The 20,674-nt window shown below is 40.7% G+C and overlaps 1 protein-coding gene across 1 annotated transcript; it reads right to left on the bottom strand.

The window, feature by feature from the left end:
• Nucleotides 1–19,085: 19,085 nt before the first annotated feature.
• On the bottom strand, nucleotides 19,086–20,674 carry LOC139389542 (perforin-1-like). Its single transcript, XM_071136360.1, has 4 exons — nucleotides 20,648–20,674; nucleotides 20,141–20,303; nucleotides 19,559–19,678; nucleotides 19,086–19,305 (listed from the first exon to the last, which is right to left on the bottom strand). The coding sequence occupies exons 2-4, from the start codon at nucleotides 20,291–20,293 to the stop codon at nucleotides 19,168–19,170; spliced, it is 411 nt and encodes a 136-aa protein (XP_070992461.1). The 5' UTR covers nucleotides 20,294–20,303; nucleotides 20,648–20,674; the 3' UTR covers nucleotides 19,086–19,167.

Genomic DNA, 20,674 nt, shown 5'->3' on the forward strand with positions numbered 1-20,674 from the left:
CTGGAAACGGCTGATTATTAATGGAATATCTACATAGTCATTCAGAGGCCCATTATCAGCAACCATCACTCCTCTGTTCCAATGGCACATTGTGTTATCTAATCCAAGTTTATCATTTTAAAAGGCTAATTGATCATTAGACTATCCTTTTGCACTTATTTTAGCACAGCTGAAATCTGTTGTTCTAATTAAGAAGCAATAAAACTGTCCTTCTTCAGACTAGTTGAGCATCTGGAGCATCAGCATTTGTGGGTTTGATTACAGGCTCAAAATGGTCAGAAACACTTTTTCTGAAACTCGTTGGTCTATTCTTGTTCTGAGAAATGAAGGCTATTCTATGCTAGAAATTGTCAAGAATCTACAGATCTCGTACAACGCTGTGTACTGCTCCCTTCACAGAACAGAGCAAACTGGCACTAACCAGAATGGAAAGATGAGAGGGAGGCACCGGGGCACAACTGAGCAAGAGGACAAGTACATTAGAGTGTCTAGTTTGAGAAACAGACGCCTCACAATTCCTCAACTGTCAGCTTCATTAAATAGTACCCGCAAAACACCAGTCTCAACGTCAACATTGAAGAGGTGACTCCGGGATGCTAGCCTTCTAGGCAGAGTTCCTCGGTCTCGTGTCTGTGTTCTTGATCTTTTCTTTTTACTGGCCAGTCTGAGATATAGTTTTTTTTTTCAACTCTGCCTGATCCAAATTCAAAAAAAGATTCTGATCCAAAGAATATGTCTTCGTAAAGGTTTGTTATTGAGCCATCTCTCCTGGCAATGAAGAAATCATTAACAACAAACCTTACACCACCTGGAGTAACAAGTTAATCTGCAATGACATGGAGGTCAAAGACAACCTGAAACTGGAGGTGTGGGACAATGAAGTGTCAGCTGACGACCGCCTGGTGACGTGACCTGGTGCACCACAGTTACAGATCAGCTGACGACCAGCTGGTGACCTGTTCTACCACAGTTTCAGATCAGCTGACGGCCGGCTGGGGACCAGATGGAGCCCGTAGTATGGAATGCTTCCTGGGGCAGGAACCCTCAGCTGTCTTAATATTTGTCAGTGATTATACATCTGTAGCTTTACTGATGAATTTCAGAGATTTTGAGAGATTTTACACACCGTCTCCAAAGCACTACAATTTTTTAGCAAATATCTATCTACTGTTTCAGCGCTTTTAATAAAGTGACTAATCAATAATGGCCCATTTTATAACTGCATCTCAAACCCCTCTCTGATAAGATGACAGAATCTGTAGATCCACATGGGTGTACTTCAGCTGTGGGATGACATCATAATAAAAAATTATAAGGTGAATATTAACATAATTCAAACATTAAAAAGATCCCTTGGCAGATATGGCTAAGATCCTGTAGCACAGACAGACGGACAGACGGACAGACGGACAGACGGACAGACGGACAGACGGACAGACGGACAGACGGACAGACGGACAGACGGACAGACAGACAGACAGACAGACAGACGTTTGTGTGCGGCGCAACAGAGAGAAGAGACAGGGTATGTTCTGTAGTCAGTGGATATTGTGACTGTGGGAGTGACGCATATTATAACACCTTAATTAGCTCTGTAGTCTTCTGTACTTCTTTAATACAAAAAGTTTATTAATTAGATATTGGAATATTAACCACAAGTGGATTCACTGTATTCAAAGTGATTGAGGATAAAACCAAGAGGTTTTATAACTCATTCGGTTGATAGAGCCCTGGGATAAAGCTTCTATTGAGGCCAGAGACAGTGTTTGTATGTGGCGCCACAGAGTGAGTGATATAACTGTAGTGTGTAAAGGCTTTGTCCCACATTACACCCTATTCACTCTGTAGTGAACTACTTTTGACCAGTAGTGCTCTATATAGGGAATAGGGTGCCATTTGGGACTCAAACATTGTCACTGTAGGAGTGGTCCTTATAATACCACTCTGACTGAAACAGGTGGCTGTGAGGCGCCTGTTGTCTTCCTATAGATAGTGATCAATGGTATTACTGATGAATTACAGATTCTATGCAGTACTATTTACCATGTCCACCCTTAGCAATGTCCTCTCCCTTACCTAACTGTTTATTCACTGGGCTGGCCTTTTGACATTATCTGGAATACAATTTGTTCAATCAGCATTTCAAATAGTATCAGAATTTGTTGTTACACCTTATAGGCTTCCATATGTCTCTCGGTAATATAAAGTGTGTTCTCATTGATTGGGTCATCACTAAGTTGTTCTACGTACCACCTGGGGAGGGTGGGGGGGGGGGCTGAGATCTTTATAAACAGCTAGATGGCACAGTAAGGACCATCAGCAGTTGGGTGACTAGAGAAGACAGACGTCCAGCTCAAGAATATCCAGGTAAGACATGATCTGTTGTTCTGGTGCTGTTATATTCTTATTTTCTCTCTCTCTCTCTCTCTCTATCTCTCTCTCTCTCTCTCTCTCTCTCTCTCTCTCTCTCATCAACTGGGATTCAGTCCATTGCAAACAGTGAGTGCCCTTCCAAGTGCTTTTAAATGTGTACAATAGCAGATATAGAAATGAAGTGTCAGTTTGGTTGGAGATCAAGTGTCATCTCCCTCCATCCAGGATATGCTGGTGGTTAAATCAAACACACTTCTGGAAAGCCACTATCTGCAATTGAATAAGAGCCTGTTTTTCTGCTGTCTCAGAACTGTTCTGGTGTCTTCCATTTATTTATCTCTCTCTCTCTCTCTCTCTCTCTCTCTCTCTCTGTACATCGATCTCTCTCTCTTCTTCCACTGACTAATCTCTTAATATTGATCATATATCCTGATCTTTCAACTCCTTTACTCCTCCTCTCTGAATACAGTTTGTAGTGTTAGTTTCAAGCTCTTCTGGACATGTTAATATCTTCAACTCCCCTCCCCTCCCCTCCTCTCCTTTCTCTCTGACAGTGTACCATGGCCTCTCTCTCTCTGTCCCTGGGACTGCTGGTGCTATGCAACCTGGCTCTTGTACACTGTGACCTGTATGACGGCCATGTCAGGGTGTGGGGCCTTAGTGCCTCCAACCTGAAAGGAGACTTCCTCTCCCAGCCAGACCCCTACGTCAAGGTGAATTTATTAATTTATTTGTTCTTTATTTAACCCGAACAGTCAGTTAACAAAACATTCTTATTTACAACAACAAACTGTCAGGTGGGGAGATAAAACAGAAGTACAGTGATGTTACAGACAGGACAGACATCATAACACAGAAGGACAGAGACACAGCAATAATCAAACAGTAAACAGTAGACAGTCAGCTGTCATTTGTTTGGATATAAAGTAGCCTACAGTGACATGTGACCATGAAAATGTCAGTGATTGGCTTGTTACTTGTTAGGTGAAGTAATAATAAAAACAAATGAACAAATGAACAAACAAACAAATTAATTCATTAATTTTAAAATACTTGGTTCCTCATTCAAGTGAGCCAACTGTACATACATTAAAAATCATTCAGTATTAAAAGCACAATAATAAAATTTAAAAAATGTTTAATGCATTCTACTGACAACATTTTCTTCCTTAGGTGTGGTGCGGCCCAGCCTTCGGTGGCATGAGCAGCATTCTGAAGAACCAGGCCAACCCCACCTGGCCCGGCGAGTTCAACTTCGTAGACATCATCCACAAGTCTGTCCTGAAGCTGGAGGTGAGTTTCCCCCATTACTATGCAGGGCGCTTTGAGCACTGGAAAATCACTATGTAAATCACATCAATGATTATTATGATGTTGAAGATGATGATGATGATGAAGAGGAAGAAGATTATCATGATTATTTTTACTATTATTGTTATTATGATGATTATTATTATTAGGTGTGGGATAATAACGTCGGACCAGATCACCGCCTAGGAACCTGCACCACCACCATCCGCCCAGGAAGACACACTGAGACCTGCCACCTGAAGAAAGGCACCGTCTACTACACCTACAGCTACGACTACAGTCACTAGATGGAACAGAATGATGATTAGATTGTAACCTATGACCTTTGTGACCTTGTGTCTGATTGGTTATCTCACCCTGTCACTCATGTATTCACTTCCTTAGAGCATCAATTAAAACAACGTGCTTTACGGCAAGATGGTCTCAGTCTGGCTTTATCATGTTTTTGAATTGTTTTATGATTTCTCAGAAGATGCATCAGAAGATGGTCCATATCATATTAAAATAGATAAATCGATATTTCTACTAGATTTGAAACCATTCAATATTTACCTTTTACAGTGTAACGACGTGGCCCTTTTGGGTATATATTATGCCCCCCCTTAGTCTCTCTCCCATCCCAGGTTTTACAACGGTCATATATTCCTGCTAGAAACTCTCTCTCTTCACTTCCATGGAGTATGGAGGGAGAGAGACCATGGAGAACAAAGACTTTCTTCTTCCCAAAACTCTTTAATTGGAGAATTAAACAATATTTATATTTTTGAGAATGTGGGAATGGTATGTGGACACTTCAGGGACAGTCATGTCGAGTTTGTTTCATGAAGGACAGGAAACACACATTACTGTGTCTTTGGTTTAGCACACTTCTCAATTACGGGGTTAGCATCTAAATGTTGTGAGACCTATGTGATTACATATAAAACTATTTGTGAAAAGATGAAATGTGATGGTTGCCTTCTAAATGAGAGTATGGATTTTCAAATCAAGTTTAACTAGTCAGTTACAGTTTGGCCTTCTTTCATTATCAGCATTTCAGATAAATACAACATTTCCCCATAGTGATAATGAAGTCCTTATGTTATGTTATGTTGATCCAACCTGGGATGACATGGTGGAAGCTAAGCTGCAGTATCACCATCAACATGGGAACCCACAACATCAGGGAATCCTCTGTTATACTTACAGTTACATATGACCCCCCCCCCCCCCCATGTGGAAATGAACTGAATGATAATTCATAATGGTATATTATCAACAACAAAAATATGACTTAATCACACCAGATGGGGAGCACTGTTGTATAGAGAACTGCTGGCTAGGTTTCCTAAAGCTTCTCAGAGTAGGACTGTTGAGCCTTGTGGCCAGTGTTGCCTTTCATACAGTGGTGTAAAGTACTTAAATAAAACCATTTTTAAAGTACTACTTAAGTAGGTTTTTTGAGCATCTGTACTGTATTTTACTATTCACATTTTTGACAACTTTTACATTCACTTCACTACAGTCCTAAAGAAAATAATGTACTTTTTACTCGATACGTTTTCCCTGACACCCCAAAATACTGATTAAATGTTGAAAGCTTAGCAGCACAGAGAAACGGTCTAATTCACACACTTATCAAGAGAACATATCCCGACTGCCTCTGCTCTGGCAAACTCACTGAAGAAAAATGCGTGTCGCTGCCTATACAAAAAAATATATATATAATACTAGTTCAGTCTGGTTGGCTTGATATAAGGATAAGAAATGATTTATACTTTTGAAACTTAAGTATATTTTAAACAAAACACTTTTAGACTTTTAGTCAAGTAGTATTTTACTGGGTGTCTTTCGCTTTTACTGCAGTCATTATATTAAGGTATCTTTACTTTTGTTCAAGTATGACAACTGAGTACTTTTTCCACCACTGTTTTCAGATCAGGGGAGACCTGTCCCTTATTCATAGTGTCTCAGATTAGGGGAGCTGATCTAGGATCAGGTTTTCCTAGTCCAGAACAATCTGCTTCAATATGATCTAATTAGCCAAACTGTTATGAACACACTTCATGAATACGGGTCTAGATCAGGGCCCGTGTCCACAAAGCACCTCCGAACTAGAGACTGATTTCCACCAACAGGTGGTTTCTGTTGACTGTTTCTGTTAACTACCTAATAGAGGTTCTTGAACAGGAAAACATCTGAGAGCAGAGCATTACATTTACAGTTTAGTCAATCAGCAATCAGCAGACGTTCTTATTCAGAACAACTTACAGAGGAGGACAGAGGAGTCGAGGAGAGGACAGACTTTTGGCCAAATGAGAATCTCCCAGTGAATAAAATGTATCTCACCCCTGCTTGGACCACGACACCACAGAGACAGAATTTGACATTCAAGCAAAGTAGTTATTAATGACCCATAGAGAATTGGTCATAATTGGTGGCAAATTACTACAGTATCTCAAGCTGATTAAATAATGGAGCCTGGCCCATGGAGAGAAGATTATGTTTGACGGCATTGATATCAGTAACAACAAGACAAGCCGTTGGACAATCACAATGTGGTCATTAACAATGTGACAGCCCATTGGATAATCACAATGTGGTCATTAATAACGTCACAGCCCATTGGACAATCACAATGTGACAGCCCACGGTCTTTCCAAACTCCCTTTCCTCATATATTTTCCTAATTTTATTTCCTTTCCTCCGTTCCTAGCTTAATCTCCTCCTTTTCTTGATCCCATTCCTCATTACCTAGCTTTTTTCCTCATTTCCTTTACTCTTCTACTTTCCTACGTTCCTTTCCTCATTTCCTTGATCTATTTCCTCCTCCACTTGTTGGCTGCTTTTCCTTCATTCTGTGGTCCAACTCATCCCAAACCATCTCAACTGGGTTGAGGTCGGGTTATTGTGGAGGCCAGGTCATCTGACACAGCACTCCATCACTCTCCTTCTTGGTCAAATAGCCCTTACACATCCTGGAGGTGTGTTTTCAGTCATTGTCCTGCTGAAAACAAATAATAGTCACACTAAGTGCAAACCAGATGGAATGGCGTATCGCTGCAGAATGATGTGGTAACCATGCTGGTTATGTGTGCTTTGAATTCTAAATAAACCACTGTCACCAGCAAAGCACCCCCACACCATCACACCTTCTCCTCCATGCTTCACGGTGGGATCCACACATGCAGAGATCATCCGTTCACCTACTCTGCGTCTAACAAAGACAGGGTGGTTGGAACCAAAACTTTAAACTCAGTTTTTCAAATTTCCTGACATTTAATCCAAGTAAAAATGCCCTGTCTTAGGTCAGTTAGGGTCACCACTTTATTTTAAGAATGTGAAATGTCAGAATAATAGTAGAGAGAACAATTTAGTTCAGCTTTTATTTCTTTCATCACATTCCCAGTGTGTCAGAAGTTTACATACACTCAATTAATATTTGGTAGCATTGCCTTTACATTGTTTAACTTGGGTGAAATGTATTTATTTATTTCACCTTTATTTAACCAGGTAGGCAAGTTGAGAACAAGTTCTCATTTACAATTGTGACCTGGCCAAGATAAAGCAAAGCAGTTCGACACATACAACGACACAGAGTTACACATGGAGTAAAACAAACATACAGTCAATAATACAGTATAAACAAGTCTATATACGATGTGAGCAAATGAGGTGAGATAAGGGAGGTAATGGCAAAAAAGGCCATGGTGGCAAAGTAAATACAATATAGCAAGTAAAACACTGGAATGGTAGATTTGCAGTGGAAGAATGTGCAAAGTAGAAATAAAAAATAATGGGGTGCAAAGGAGCAAAATAAATAAATAAAATAAATAAATACAGTAGGGAAAGAGGTAGTTGTTTGGGCTAAATTATAGGTGGCTATGTACAGGTGCAGTAATCTGTGAGCTGCTCTGACAGTTGGTGCTTAAAGCTAGTGAGGGAGATAAGTGTTTCCAGTTTCAGAGATTTTTGTAGTTCATTCCAGTCATTGGCAGCAGAGAACTGGAAGGAGAGGCGGCCAAAGAAAGAATTGGTTTTGGGGGTGACCAGAGAGATATACCTGCTGGAGCGCGTGCTACAGGTAGGTGATGCTATGGTGACCAGCGAGCTGAGATAAGGGGGGACTTTACCTAGCAGGGTCTTGTAGATGACATGGAGCCAGTGGGTTTGGCGACGAGTATGAAGCGAGGGCCAGCCAACACATTTTTTGGGTAGCCTCCCACAAGCTTCCCACAATAAGTTGGGTGAATTTTGGCCCATTCCTCCTGACAGAGCTGGTGTAACTGAGTCAGGTTTGTAGGCCTCCTTGCTCGCACATGCACTTTCAGTTCTGCCCACAAATTGTATATGGGATTGAAGTCTGGGCTTCGTGAAGGCCACTCCAATACCTTGACTTTGTTGTCCTTAAGTCATTTTGCAACAACTTTGGAAGTATGCTTGGGGTCATTGTCCATTTGGAAGACCCATTTGCGACCAAGCTTTAACTTCCTGACTGATGTCTTGAGATGTTGCTTCAATATATCCACATAATTTTCCTGTCTCATGATGCCATCTAGTTTGTGAAGTGCACCAGTCCTTCCTGCAGCAAAGCAACCCCACAACATGATGCTTCCACCCCCATGCTTCACGGTTGGGATGGTGTTCTTCGGCTTGCAAGCGTCCCCCTTTTTCCTCCAAACATAACGTTGGTCATTATGGCCAAACAGTTCTATTTTTGTTTCATCAGACAAGAGGACATTCCTCCAAAAAGTATGATCTTTGTCCCCATGTGCAGTTGCAAACCGTAGTCTGGCTTTTTTATGGCGGTTTTGGAGCAGTGACTTCTTCCTTGCTGAGCGGCCTTTCAGGTTATGTCGATATAGGACTTGTTTTACTATGGATATAGATACTTTTGTACCTGTTTCCTCCTGCATCTTCTCAAGGCCCTTTGCCGTTGTTCTGGGATTGATTTGCACTTTTCGCAACAAAGTATGTTCATCTCTAGGAGACAAAACAAGTCTCCTTCCTGAGCAGTATGACGGCTGCGTGGTCCCATGGTTTTTATACTTGCGTACTATTGTTTGTACAGATGAACGTGGTACCTTCAGGCGTTTGGAAATTGCTCCCAAGGATGAATCAGACTTGTGGAAGTCTAGACATTTCTTTCTGAGGTCTTGGCTGATTTCTTTTGATTTTCCCATGATGCCAAGCAAAGAGGCACTGAGTTTGAATGTAAGCACACCCCCAAATTTCTCAAAGTATGACAATTAGCTTATCAGAACCTTCTAAAGCCATGACATCCTTTTCTGGAATTTTCCAAGCTGTTTAAAGGCACAGTCAACTTAGTGTATGTGAACTTCAAACCCACTGGATTTGTGATACAGTGAATTATAAGTGAAATAATATGTCTGTACACAATTGTTGGACAAATTGCTTGTGTCATGCACACAGATATCCTAACTGACTTGCCAAAACTATAGTTTGATAACAAGAAATTTGTGGAGTGGTTGAAAAACTAGTTTTAATAACTCCAACCTAAGTGTATGTAAACTTCCGACTTCAACTGTATTTATATGTGTGCATTTATACTACAGACACCAACAGTGCTTGTCCTAATATTTCAAAATGTCTTCATTCCATTCTTTCACTTTTACATTTGTATATTGTTAGATATTACTGCACTGTTGGAGTTAGGAACACAAGCATTTCGCTACAACCGCAATATCATCTGCTAGTCTCATTGCAAAATGTGTAGAATAGAAGGAAATTGGCTTTAAAACGTAAAAAAAGTTTATTTCAGCCTAGCAAATGTGTAGATTAGAATAACATGAGATAAGATATAGAACTGCTAATTTGTCTGTATGCCAGATGACAAAAGTAAATGTTTACAATTGGAGGAAATTAGGGTCAGGAGTCCATCTCCTGTTTCTGTAGCGTGAGGCAGCTTGATGTACAGCTCCTTTCTTCCACTCCTTTGCTTTCCTAGCTATCTTCCTCCTATCTTCTTCTAATTTCCTTCCCTCCTTTCCTAGCATCTTCTCCCCCCTTTCCCATACTAGCTTAATTTCCTCTTCACCTTATCCAGATCCCGTTCCTAATTTCCTTGCTTTCTTTCCTAATTTCCTTTCCTCTTCACCTTATCCTGATCCCGTTTCTAATTTCCTTGCTTTCTTTCCTAATGTCCTTTACTCTTCTTCTTTCCTAGGTTCTTTTCCTCTTTTCCTAGCTTCCTTTCCTTGATATATGTCCTCCTTTCCTCATTCACTTTCCTAGCTCCCTTTCCTCCTATCCTTTCCTAACTACCTTTCCGTTCCTCCTTCCCTAGTTTCCTTTCCTCTCATTTCCTGGCTCCCTTTCTTCCTTTCCCAGTTTCCTTTCCTCCGACTACAGCAGTGGCGTTGAGCCTTCTACACTACTAGTACTGCTACTAAACGTCCCCTTTGTTAGTTCTTTCCAATGTGTCAAGTAATTATCTTTTCATTTTCTCATGATTAGGTTGGGTCTAATTGTGTTGCTGTTCTGGGCATTTCTCTCTCTCTCTCTTTCACCTGTGGACCTGTTGCACCACAGTTTCAGATCAGCTGACGAACGGCTGGTGATCTGTTCAACCACAGTTACAGATGGAGCCCGTAGTATGGAATGCTTCCTGGGGCAGGAACCCTCAGCTGTCTTAATATTTGTCAGTGATTATACATTTGTAGCTTTACTGATGGATTTCAGAGATTTTGAGGGAAGACACCGTCTCCAAAGCACTACCATTTTTTTTAGCAAATATCTACCTCCTGTCTCAGCGCTTTTAGGAAAGTGATTAATCAATAACAGCCTGTTTTATAACTGCATCTCAAACCCCTCTCTGATAAGATGACAGAAAGTTGTAGTCTAGATCCACATGGGTGTACATCAGCTGTGGGATGACATCACAACGACAACATTCAAAAGTGTAGATTAACATAATTCAAACATTCAAAAAATCCCTTGGCAGTTTTGGCTAAGATCCTGTAGTACGTAAAGACAGACAGACAGACAGACAGACAGACGTTTGCGTGTGGCGCCACAGAGAGAAGAGACAGGGGTATGTTCTGTAGTCAGTGTATATTGTCACTGTGGGAGTGATGGATATTATAACACCTTAATTAGCTCTGTAGTCTTCTGTACTTCTTTAATACAAAAAGTTTATTCATTAGATCTTGGAATATTAACGACAAGTGGATTCACTTCATTCAAAGTGATTGAGGATAAAACCAAGAGGTTTTACAACTCATCTGGTTGATAGAGCCCTGGGATAAAGCTTCTATTGAAGCCAGAGACAGTGTTTGTATGTGGCGCCACAGAGTGAGTGATATAACTGTAGTGTGTAAAGGCTTTGTCCCACATTACACCCTATTCACTTTATAGTGAACTACTTTTGACCAGTAGTGCTCTATATAGGGAATAGGGTGCCATTTGGGACTCAAACATTGTCACTGTAGGAGTGGTCCTTATAATACCACTCTGACTGAAGCAGGTGGCTGTGAGGCGCCTGTTGTCTTCCTATAGATAGTGACCATTGGTATTACTGATAATTTACATATTCAAAATTCTGTGAAGTACTATTTACCATGTCCACCCTTACCTGTTTGGCCTTTTGACATTACCTGGAATAGAATTTGTTCAATCAGCATTTTAGATAGTATCAGAATCTGTGAGCTCTTTATAAACAGCTAGATGGCACAGTAAGGACCACCAGCAGTTGGGTGACTAGAGGAAGACAGACTCAAGAATATCCAGTTACGACATGATCTGTTCTGGTGCTGTTCTACTTTCTGGTGCTGTTATTCTGTTAATCTCTCTCTCTCTCTCTCTCTCTCTCTCTCTCTCTCTCTCTCTCTCTCTCTCTCTCTCTATCTCTCTCTCTCTCTGTGTGGGCACCCCTCCTACCTTTGTCATCTCTGTAGACTGTGGCTGGGATTCAGTTGATTGCAGACAGTGAGTGGCGTTCCTTAAAGCACTTTTAGATTGGCAGAATAGCAGATATAGAAATTGATTGTCCGTTTGGTTGAGTACACTGGATGACTTCTCAGCAAAGGTTTGCTCGCCTGTTTTTCTGCTGACTCAGGATTGTTCTGGTGTCTTCCATCTATCTCTCTCTCTCTCTGTCCATCTATCTCTCTCTTCTTCAACTGACTAATCTCTTAATATTGATATCATGTCCTGATCTATAAACTATATTTTTACTCCACCTCTCTCAATACAGTTTGAGGTGTTATTATCAAGCTCTATTGACATGTTTATATCTTCCATGGCATCTCCTTCCCTTCCCCTCCCCTCCTCATTCATATTCCATTCACCCAGTTCAGTTTAACAGTGACAGGTTTAGGCTACTACGTGATACTAACATTTTCCCAATACCCACCATGATGTTGCTACAACCTAGCATGTGAATGAAAGTTTATAACATAACAGGTCGAAATAAAAACATTTTGTGACAGACAGTGACACATTCAATACCACCTTGCACACTATTTCCTGCATCTAACTTATCCAGAGTGTAATCATTAGTCCAACAGTTGCAAATTAGAGTTTCTTTTGGACAAATTCATGTACGTTTATCCCCATTCACTTCTGTTTGCTTCAGTTTTTCAAAGAAAAGTTTTTCAACAGAATTGCCAGAATGGATACACCCTTGATCATACACAAACACAGTTCACATTCATAGCAGGCGCATACAACCAGCATGAACATTTTGCTCGTTGTAATTCCTTCTTGCATCTACTCGCACTCCTCTCACCTTTTCCCTTCGCTTCTGTGATGCTAACCACTACACACAGCCTACATCATTGTCACAGTATTAGCTAACGCCATAGTCAACATAGCTACTAGAAGTAACGCGTTGGTAAACCAGCTACAATCATGCAGTACAGTGTATAGTCAGCAAGCAGTTTAGCATTTACACCGGTGGGCCTCTGTGGCAATAACTAAATAAAACCAAAAGCTCACCTTGACTTGGAAGAGTTCCAGTGTTGGATAGTCATAGTCAGCTAGCTAACATAGCATCCCTCTCTGTTTGAGCCGGGGATTTGTGTAGGGTAAACTAGCTAGCTGCATTCGCAAGCTAAGTGAATGTGAAAAAAAAATACAATGAAATATAGCTAGCTGTCTATCTCTCTTTCTTGCTCTCTCTCTCTTGCATCTCCTTCATTTTTAAAGAAATTAATTTGTTAAAAATTGTTTGGCTATTGTCTTTCTCTCACTTTGAGTCAACTACTCGCCAAATTTTATGCACTGCAGTGCTTGCTAGCTGTAGCTTATGCTTTTAGTGCTAGATTCATTCTCTGATCCTTTGGTGGACAACATGTCAGTTCATGCTGCAAGGGCTCTGCTAGTTTTGAGGACGTCATAATTACTGTGTAAGTCTATGGAAGGTTTTTGTATTGAAGTCAATGTGCCCAGAGGAGGATGGAAACTAGCTGTCCTCCAGGTACACCATTGTGCTAACCTAGAGTGCTGTTGAGGCTAATGTTCATTGCAAAATAGTGTGTTTTAATTAATTATTTGGTGACGAGAATATATTTAGTAATGTTTTTTTAAATTTTCACTATTTGTATGATATTAACTGAGAATGACGGTCCTCCCCTTCCACCTCTGAGGAGCCTCTACTTTTTTAGAAACGTATCTGTTTGGTATCCTAGCTTCCTTTCTTATCTTCATTTCCTCCTTTCCTAGCTTGCTTTCCTTGATCTCTTTCGTTCCTTTCCTCCTACTACAGTAGTGACTTTGGGCCTTCTACTGTACATTACTACTACTGTTACATTAATGTTGTGCCACCGGAGGTTACTCAGGAATAAAGCCAATTTATCTTTAAAAAACAGATAAAAAATATACTGTATCCTCTTTCTAAAGATCTAATGTAACTTTACTGTATATAAGAACATGAAAATGTATATATGAATAGTGTGTAAATTGTATTTTGATCTCTCATAATATTTTAAATATTAAAAAGTTGTTGGCCAGCTTCAGAGCATCCAGATGCCAAATCATCTTCGGCACGGCATACCCAGGATACAAGGATCATGGATGTACTAAACGTATTATCACTGCCCTCACTTCATGGCTGAAGACAACCTGTGCCTGGACTTTGCGGTGTTCCTTTTCAAGTCCCACTTCAGAGACTGTTTACCTGCCTGGCGAGGACATGTGTCAGGAAGGTCACCTGTAGTACTAACATGCTGTCTATATTAACAGGCCAGGACTGAAAGACACAAAGTCACCCATACCTTTCTTTTGCCACTTCACCCTGTGTTTGAGTGTCCACTTAATCAACTCTTTAAGTATCTTCTAAAGTAAATGTCAAACGTGTTTTATGTGTATTTTTAACTTGAATGTTTTATTGTCTATTCAATGCAATGTACGTATGAGGTTGTCACATTTTGCAGAGTCATCACTTGCCATTGACTATAATGCAATATGCAAATATATTAGACATGTTAGAAACCACTCTAAAACCCTCCACACCAGTAAATGGAGTAAGGAAAAGAGGAAAGGAAGCTAGGAAAGGAGGAGGAAAGGGAGCGAGGAAAGCAAAAGAGTGGAAGATAAAAGATGAAAAGAGATCAAGGAAATGAAGCTAGGAAAGGAGGAAAGGAAAGGAAACAAGGAAATGATAAGTGTAAAGTTAGTGAGCGATATAAAGGGAACAAGCAAATTAGGAAAGAAAGCTAGGAAATGAGGAACAGGATCTAGAAAAGGAGGAGAGAAAATTAGTCTAGGGAAGGAAAGGGAGCAAGAAAAGGAGGAGAGGAAAGTAATCTAGGGAAGGAAAGGGAGCAAGAAAAGGAGGAGAGAGGCTAGAAAAGGAGGAAAAGATAGAAAATGCGGAAAAGATAGGAGGAAAGAGAGCGAGGAAAGGAAATGAGTGGAGGAAGGGAAAGACAGGGGTCAAGAAACAGAAGATAAGAAATAAGGAATGGAAAAGAGGAATGACCAAGGACAGGAAGCCAGGGAAAGGATAGGATGAAAGGGAGCTAGGAAAGAAAAGGGAACTAAGAAAGGGGGAGATGAAGCAAGTGAAGGAAAGTGAGCAAGGAAAGGAGGATATGAGAGGAAGCCAGGGAAGGAAAGGGAGCAAGGAAAAGGAGCCAGGAAGCTAGGAAAAGGGGAAAGGAAAAGTAGTTAAGATGGAAAGATATCAAGGAAAGCAAGCAAGGAAGGAAACAATTTAAGCTAGAAAAGGCAGAAAGTGAGCTAGGATATCAAACATGCATTTCAAAAATAAATTGTGATACATACATTTGTACTTAATTTCTTTGAGAATTGAGGATGTCCTAATCTGGATTCCGTATCATTCAGTGCATTCGGATTGTATTCGACCCATGGACTTTTCCAAATTTTTATTACATTACAGACTTATTTTTAAATGGATTACATTGTTTTTCCTCCTCATCAATCTACACACAATACCCCATAACTACAAAGCAAAAACAGGCTTAGACATTTTTTTAAATGTATAAAATAAAAAAATTGAAATATCACATTTACATAAGTATTCAGACCCTTTACTCGGTACTTTGTTGAAGCACGTTTGGCAGCGATTGCAGCCTCAAGTCTTCTTAGGTACGACGCGACAAGCTTGGCAAACCTGTATTTGGGTCGGTTCTCCCATTCTTCTCTGCAGATCCTCTCAAGCTCTGTCAGGTTGGATGGGGAGCGTTACTGCATAGCTATTTTCAGGTCTCTCCAGAGATGTACCATCGGGTTCAAGTCCAGGCTCTGTCTGGGACACTCAAGGACGTTCTCAGACTTGTCCCGAAGCCACTCCTGTGTTCTGTTCTCTTGGCTGTATGCTGAGGGTAATTTTCCTGTTGGAAGGTGAACCTACAACCCAGTCTGAGGTCCTGAGCGTTCTGGAGCAGGTTTCATCAAGAATCTCTATAATTTGCTCCGTTTATCTTTCCCTTGATCATAACTAATCTCCCAGTCCATGCAGCTGAAAGAAATCCCCACAGCATGATGCTGCCAACACCATGCTTCACCGTAGTGATGGTGCCAGGTTTCCTCCAGACGTGACGCTTGGCATTCAGGCCAAAGAGTTCAATCTTGGTTTCATCAGACCAGAGGATCTTGTTTCTCATGGTCTGAGAATCCTTTAGCTGCCCTTTGGCAAACTCCAAGCAAGCTGTCATGTGCTTTTTACTGAGGAGTGGCTTCCGTCTGGCCACTCTACCATAAAGGCCTGATTGGTGGAATGCTGCAGAGTTGGTTGTCCTTCTGGAAGGTTCTCCCACCTCCAAAGAGGAACTCTGGAGCTCTGTCATAGTGAACATCTCCCCCAATTGCTCAGTTTGGCTGGGCGGCCAGCACTAGGAAGAGTCTTGGTAGTTCCCAACTTCTTCCATTTAAGAATGATGGAGGTGTAACCGATGTGAATTGGCTAGATACAGTGCCTTGCGAAAGTATTCGGCCCCCTTGAACTTTGCGACCTTTTGCCACATTTCAGGCTTCAAACATAAAGATATAAAACTGTATTTTTTTGTGAAGAATCAACAACAAGTGGGACACAATCATGAAGTGGAACGACATTTATTGGATATTTCAAACTTTTTTAACAAATCAAAAACTGAAAAATTGGGCGTGCAAAATTATTCAGCCCCCTTAAGTTAATACTTTGTGACTTACAGCTGTAAGTCGCTTGGGGTATGTCTCTATCAGTTTTGCACATCGAGACCAACATTTTTTCCCATTCCTCCTTGCAAAACAGCTCGAGCTCAGTGAGGTTGGATGGAGAGCATTTGTGAACAGCAGTTTTCAGTTCTTTCCACAGATTCTCGATTGGATTCAGGTCTGGACTTTGACTTGGCCATTCTAACACCTGGATATGTTTATTTTTGAACCATTCCATTGTAGATTTTGCTTTATGTTTTGGATCATTGTCTTGTTGGAAGACAAATCTCCGTCCCAGTCTCAGGTCTTTTGCAGACTCCATCAGGTTTTCTTCCAGAATGGTCCTGTATTTGGCTCCATCCATCAATTTTAACCATCTTCAATGTCCCTGCTGAAGAAAAGCAGGCCCAAACCATGATGCTGCCACCACCATGTTTGACAGTGGGGATGGTGTGTTCAGCTGTGTTGCTTTTACGCCAAACATAACGTTTTGCATTGTTGCCAAAAAGTTCAATTTTGGTTTCATCTGACCAGAGCACCTTCTTCCACATGTTTGGTGTGTCTCCCAGGTGTCTTGTGGCAAACTTTAAACAACACTTTTTATGGATATCTTTAAGAAATGGCTTTCTTCTTGCCACTCTTCCATAAAGGCCAGATTTGTGCAATATACGACTGATTGTTGTCCTATGGACAGAGTCTCCCACCTCAGCTGTAGATCTCTGCAGTTCATCCAGAGTGATCATAGGCCTCTTGGCTGCATCTCTGATCAGTCTTCTCCTTGTATGATCTGAAAGTTTGGAGGGACGGCCAGGTCTTGGTAGATTTGCAGTGGTCTGATACTCCTTCCATTTCAATATTATCGCTTGCACAGTGCTCCTTGGGATGTTTAAAGCTTGGGAAATCTTTTTGTATCCAAATCCGGCTTTAAACTTCTTCACAACAGAATCTCGGACCTGCCTGGTGTGTTCCTTGTTCTTCATGATTCTCTCTGCGCTTTTAACGGACCTCTGAGACTATCACAGTGCAGGTGCATTTATACGGAGACTTGATTACACACAGGTGGATTGTATTTATCATCATTAGTCATTTAGGTCAACATTGGATCATTCAGAGATCCTCACTGAACTTCTGGAGAGAGTTTGCTGCACTGAAAGTAAAGGGGCTGAAAAATTTTGCACGCCCAATTTTTCAGTTTTTGATTTGTTAAAAAAGTTTGAAATATCCAATAAATGTCGTTCCACTTCATGATTGTGTCCCACTTGTTGTTGATTCTTCACAAAAAAATACAGTTTTATATCTTTATGTTTGAAGCCTGAAATGTGGCAAAAGGTCGCAAAGTTCAAGGGGGCCGAATACTTTCGCAAGGCACTGTAAGTATCAAAAGTATAAATAATATCTTATCCTTATATCAAGCCAACCAGACTGAACTAGTATTATATATTTTTTTTTTTGTATAGGCAGCGACACGCATTTGTCTTCAGTGAGTTTGCCAGAGCAGAGGCAGTCGGGATATGTTCTCTTGATAAGTGTGTGAATTAGACCGTTTCTCTGTGCTGCTTTCAACATTTAATCAGTATTTTGGGGTGTCAGGGAAAACGTATCGAGTAAAAAGTACATTATTTTCTTTAGGACTGTAGTGAAGTGAATGTAAAAGTTGTCAAAAATGTGAATAGTAAAATACAGTACAGATGCTCAAAAAACCTACTTAAGTAGTACTTTAAAAATTGTTTTATTTAAGTACTTTACACCACTGTATGAAAGGCAACACTGGCCACAAGGCTCAGCAGTCCTACTCTGAGAAGCTTTAGGAATCCTAGCCAGCAGTTCTCTATATTTTTGTTGTTGTTGATAATATACCATTATGAATTATCATTCAGTTCATTTCCACATGGGGGGGTCATATGTAACTGTAAGTATAACAGAGGGTTCCCTGACATTGTGGGTTCCCATGTTGATGGTGATACTGCAGCTTAGCTTCCACCATGTCATCCCAGGTTGGATCAACATAACATAACATAAGGACTTCATTATCACCATGGGGAAATGTTGTATTTATCTGAAATGCTGATAATGAAAGAAGGCCAAACTGTAACTGACTAGTTAAACTTGATTTGAAAATCCATACTCTCATTTAGAAGGCAACCATCACATTTCATCTTTTCACAAATAGTTTTATATGTAATCACATAGGTCTCACCACATTTAGATGATAACCCCGTAATTGAGAAGTGTGCTAAACCAAAGACACAGTAATGTGTGTTTCCTGTCCTCATGAGATCACCAAAGAAAACAAACTCGACATGACTGTCCCTGAAGTGTCCACAGAACATTCCCACATTCTCAAAAATATAAATATTGTTTAATTCTCCAATTAAAGAGTTTTGGGAAGAAGAAAGTCTTTGTTCTCCATAGTCTCTCTCCCTCCATACTCCATGGAAGTGAAGAGAGAGAGTTTCTAGCAGGAATATATGACCGTTGTAAAACCTGGGATGGGAGAGAGACTAGGGGGGGAGCATAATATATACCCAAAAGGGCCACGTCGTTACACTGTAAAAGGTAAATATTGAATGGTTTCAAATCTAGTAGAAATATCGATTTATCTCTTTTAATATGATATGGACCATCTTCTAATGCATCTTCTGAGAAATCATAAAACAATTCAGAAACATGATAAAACCAGACTGAGACCATCTTCTAATGCATCTTCTGAGAAATCCTAAAACAATTCAGAAACATGATAAAGCCAGACTGAGACCATCTTGCTGTAAAGCAAGTTTTTTAAATGATGCTCTAAGGAGTGAATACATGAGTGACAGGGTGAGATAACCAATCAGACACAAGGTCATAAAGGTCATAGGTTACAATCTAACCATCATGATGTTCCTTCTAGTGACTGTAGTCGTAGCTGTAGGTGTAGTAGACGGTGCCTTTCTTCAGGTGGCAGGTCTCAGTGTGTGTTCCTCGGCGGATGGTGGTGGTGCAGGTTCCCAGGCGGTGATCTGGTCCGGCGTCATCATCCCACACCTAATAATAATAATAATTTATAATTTATAATAATAATTTAAAGTCATAATAATAATAAATCATCTTTAAAATCATGACAATATCATAATAATACTCTTCCGCCTCCTCTTCCTACAACTTTTCTCCTCCTCTTCCTCCTACTCTTTCTCCTCCTCCTCATTATCATCATCATCATTGTAATAATAATTGATTTGATTTACATAGTGCTTTTCCAGTGCTCAAAGTGCTTTGCATAATAAGGGGGGAAACTCACCTCCAGCTTCAGGACAGACTTATGGATGATGTCTACGAAGTTGAACTCGCCGGGCCAGGTGGGGTTGGCCTGGTTCTTCAGAATGCTGCTCATGCCACCAAAGGTGGGGCCGCACCACACCTAAAGAAGATAATGTTGTCAGTAGACTTTATTAAGTATTGGTTGGTCCCCTGCGAGAAGGATGAGCTAACGTAGGCTAATGCAATTAGCATGAGGTTGTAAGTAACAAGAACATTTCCCAGGACATGGACATATCTGATATTGGCAGAAAGTTTAAATTCTTGTTCATCTGACTGCACTGTCCAATTTACTGTAGCTATTACAGTGAAAGAATACCATGCTATTGTTTGAGGAGAGTGCACAATTTTTCAAAGACGATGGTACAAAAAAATACAGCAAAAACATTTTTTATTTGTATTGTGTTTTACCAGATCTATCGTGTTATATTCTCCTACATTCCTTTCACATTCCCACAAACTTCTAAGTGTTTCCTTTCCAATGGTACCAAGAATATGCATACCCTTGCTTCAGGACCTGAGCTACATGCAGTTAGATTTGGGTATGTCATTACATTCAATTCACCTTGACGTAGGGGTCTGGCTGGGAGAGGAGGTCTCCTTTCAGGTTGGAAGCACTAAGGCCCCACACCCTGACGTGGCCGTCATACAGGTCACAGTGTACAAGAGCCAGGGTGCATAGCACCAGCAGTCCCAGGGACAGAGAGAGAGAGGCCATGGTACACTGTCTGAGAGAGAGGAGAGAGAAGAGGAGAGGAGGGGAAGATATAAACATGTCCATAAGAGCTTAAAACTAACATTACCTTACAAACTCTCTAAACAGAGAGGTGGAGTAAAAATACAGTTCAGGACATATTCTCAGTATTAAGAGACCAGTGAAGGAAGAGAGAGAGAGAGAGAGACAGACAGACAGCGACACAGAAGAGATAAAGCAGGAGAGAGAGACAACGACAGAGAGAGAGAGAGGGACAGCGACTGAGAGAGAGGAAGATAGAGACAGAGAGAGAGAGAGAGAGAGAGAGAGAGAGAGAGAGAGAGGGGTAGAAGAACAGAAGAACAGATCATGTCTTACCTGGATATTCTTGAGCTGGACGTCTGT

The sequence above is a fragment of the Oncorhynchus clarkii genome, chromosome 30, assembly GCF_045791955.1.
Source record: "Oncorhynchus clarkii lewisi isolate Uvic-CL-2024 chromosome 30, UVic_Ocla_1.0, whole genome shotgun sequence".
Lineage (NCBI taxonomy): Eukaryota > Metazoa > Chordata > Actinopteri > Salmoniformes > Salmonidae > Oncorhynchus > Oncorhynchus clarkii.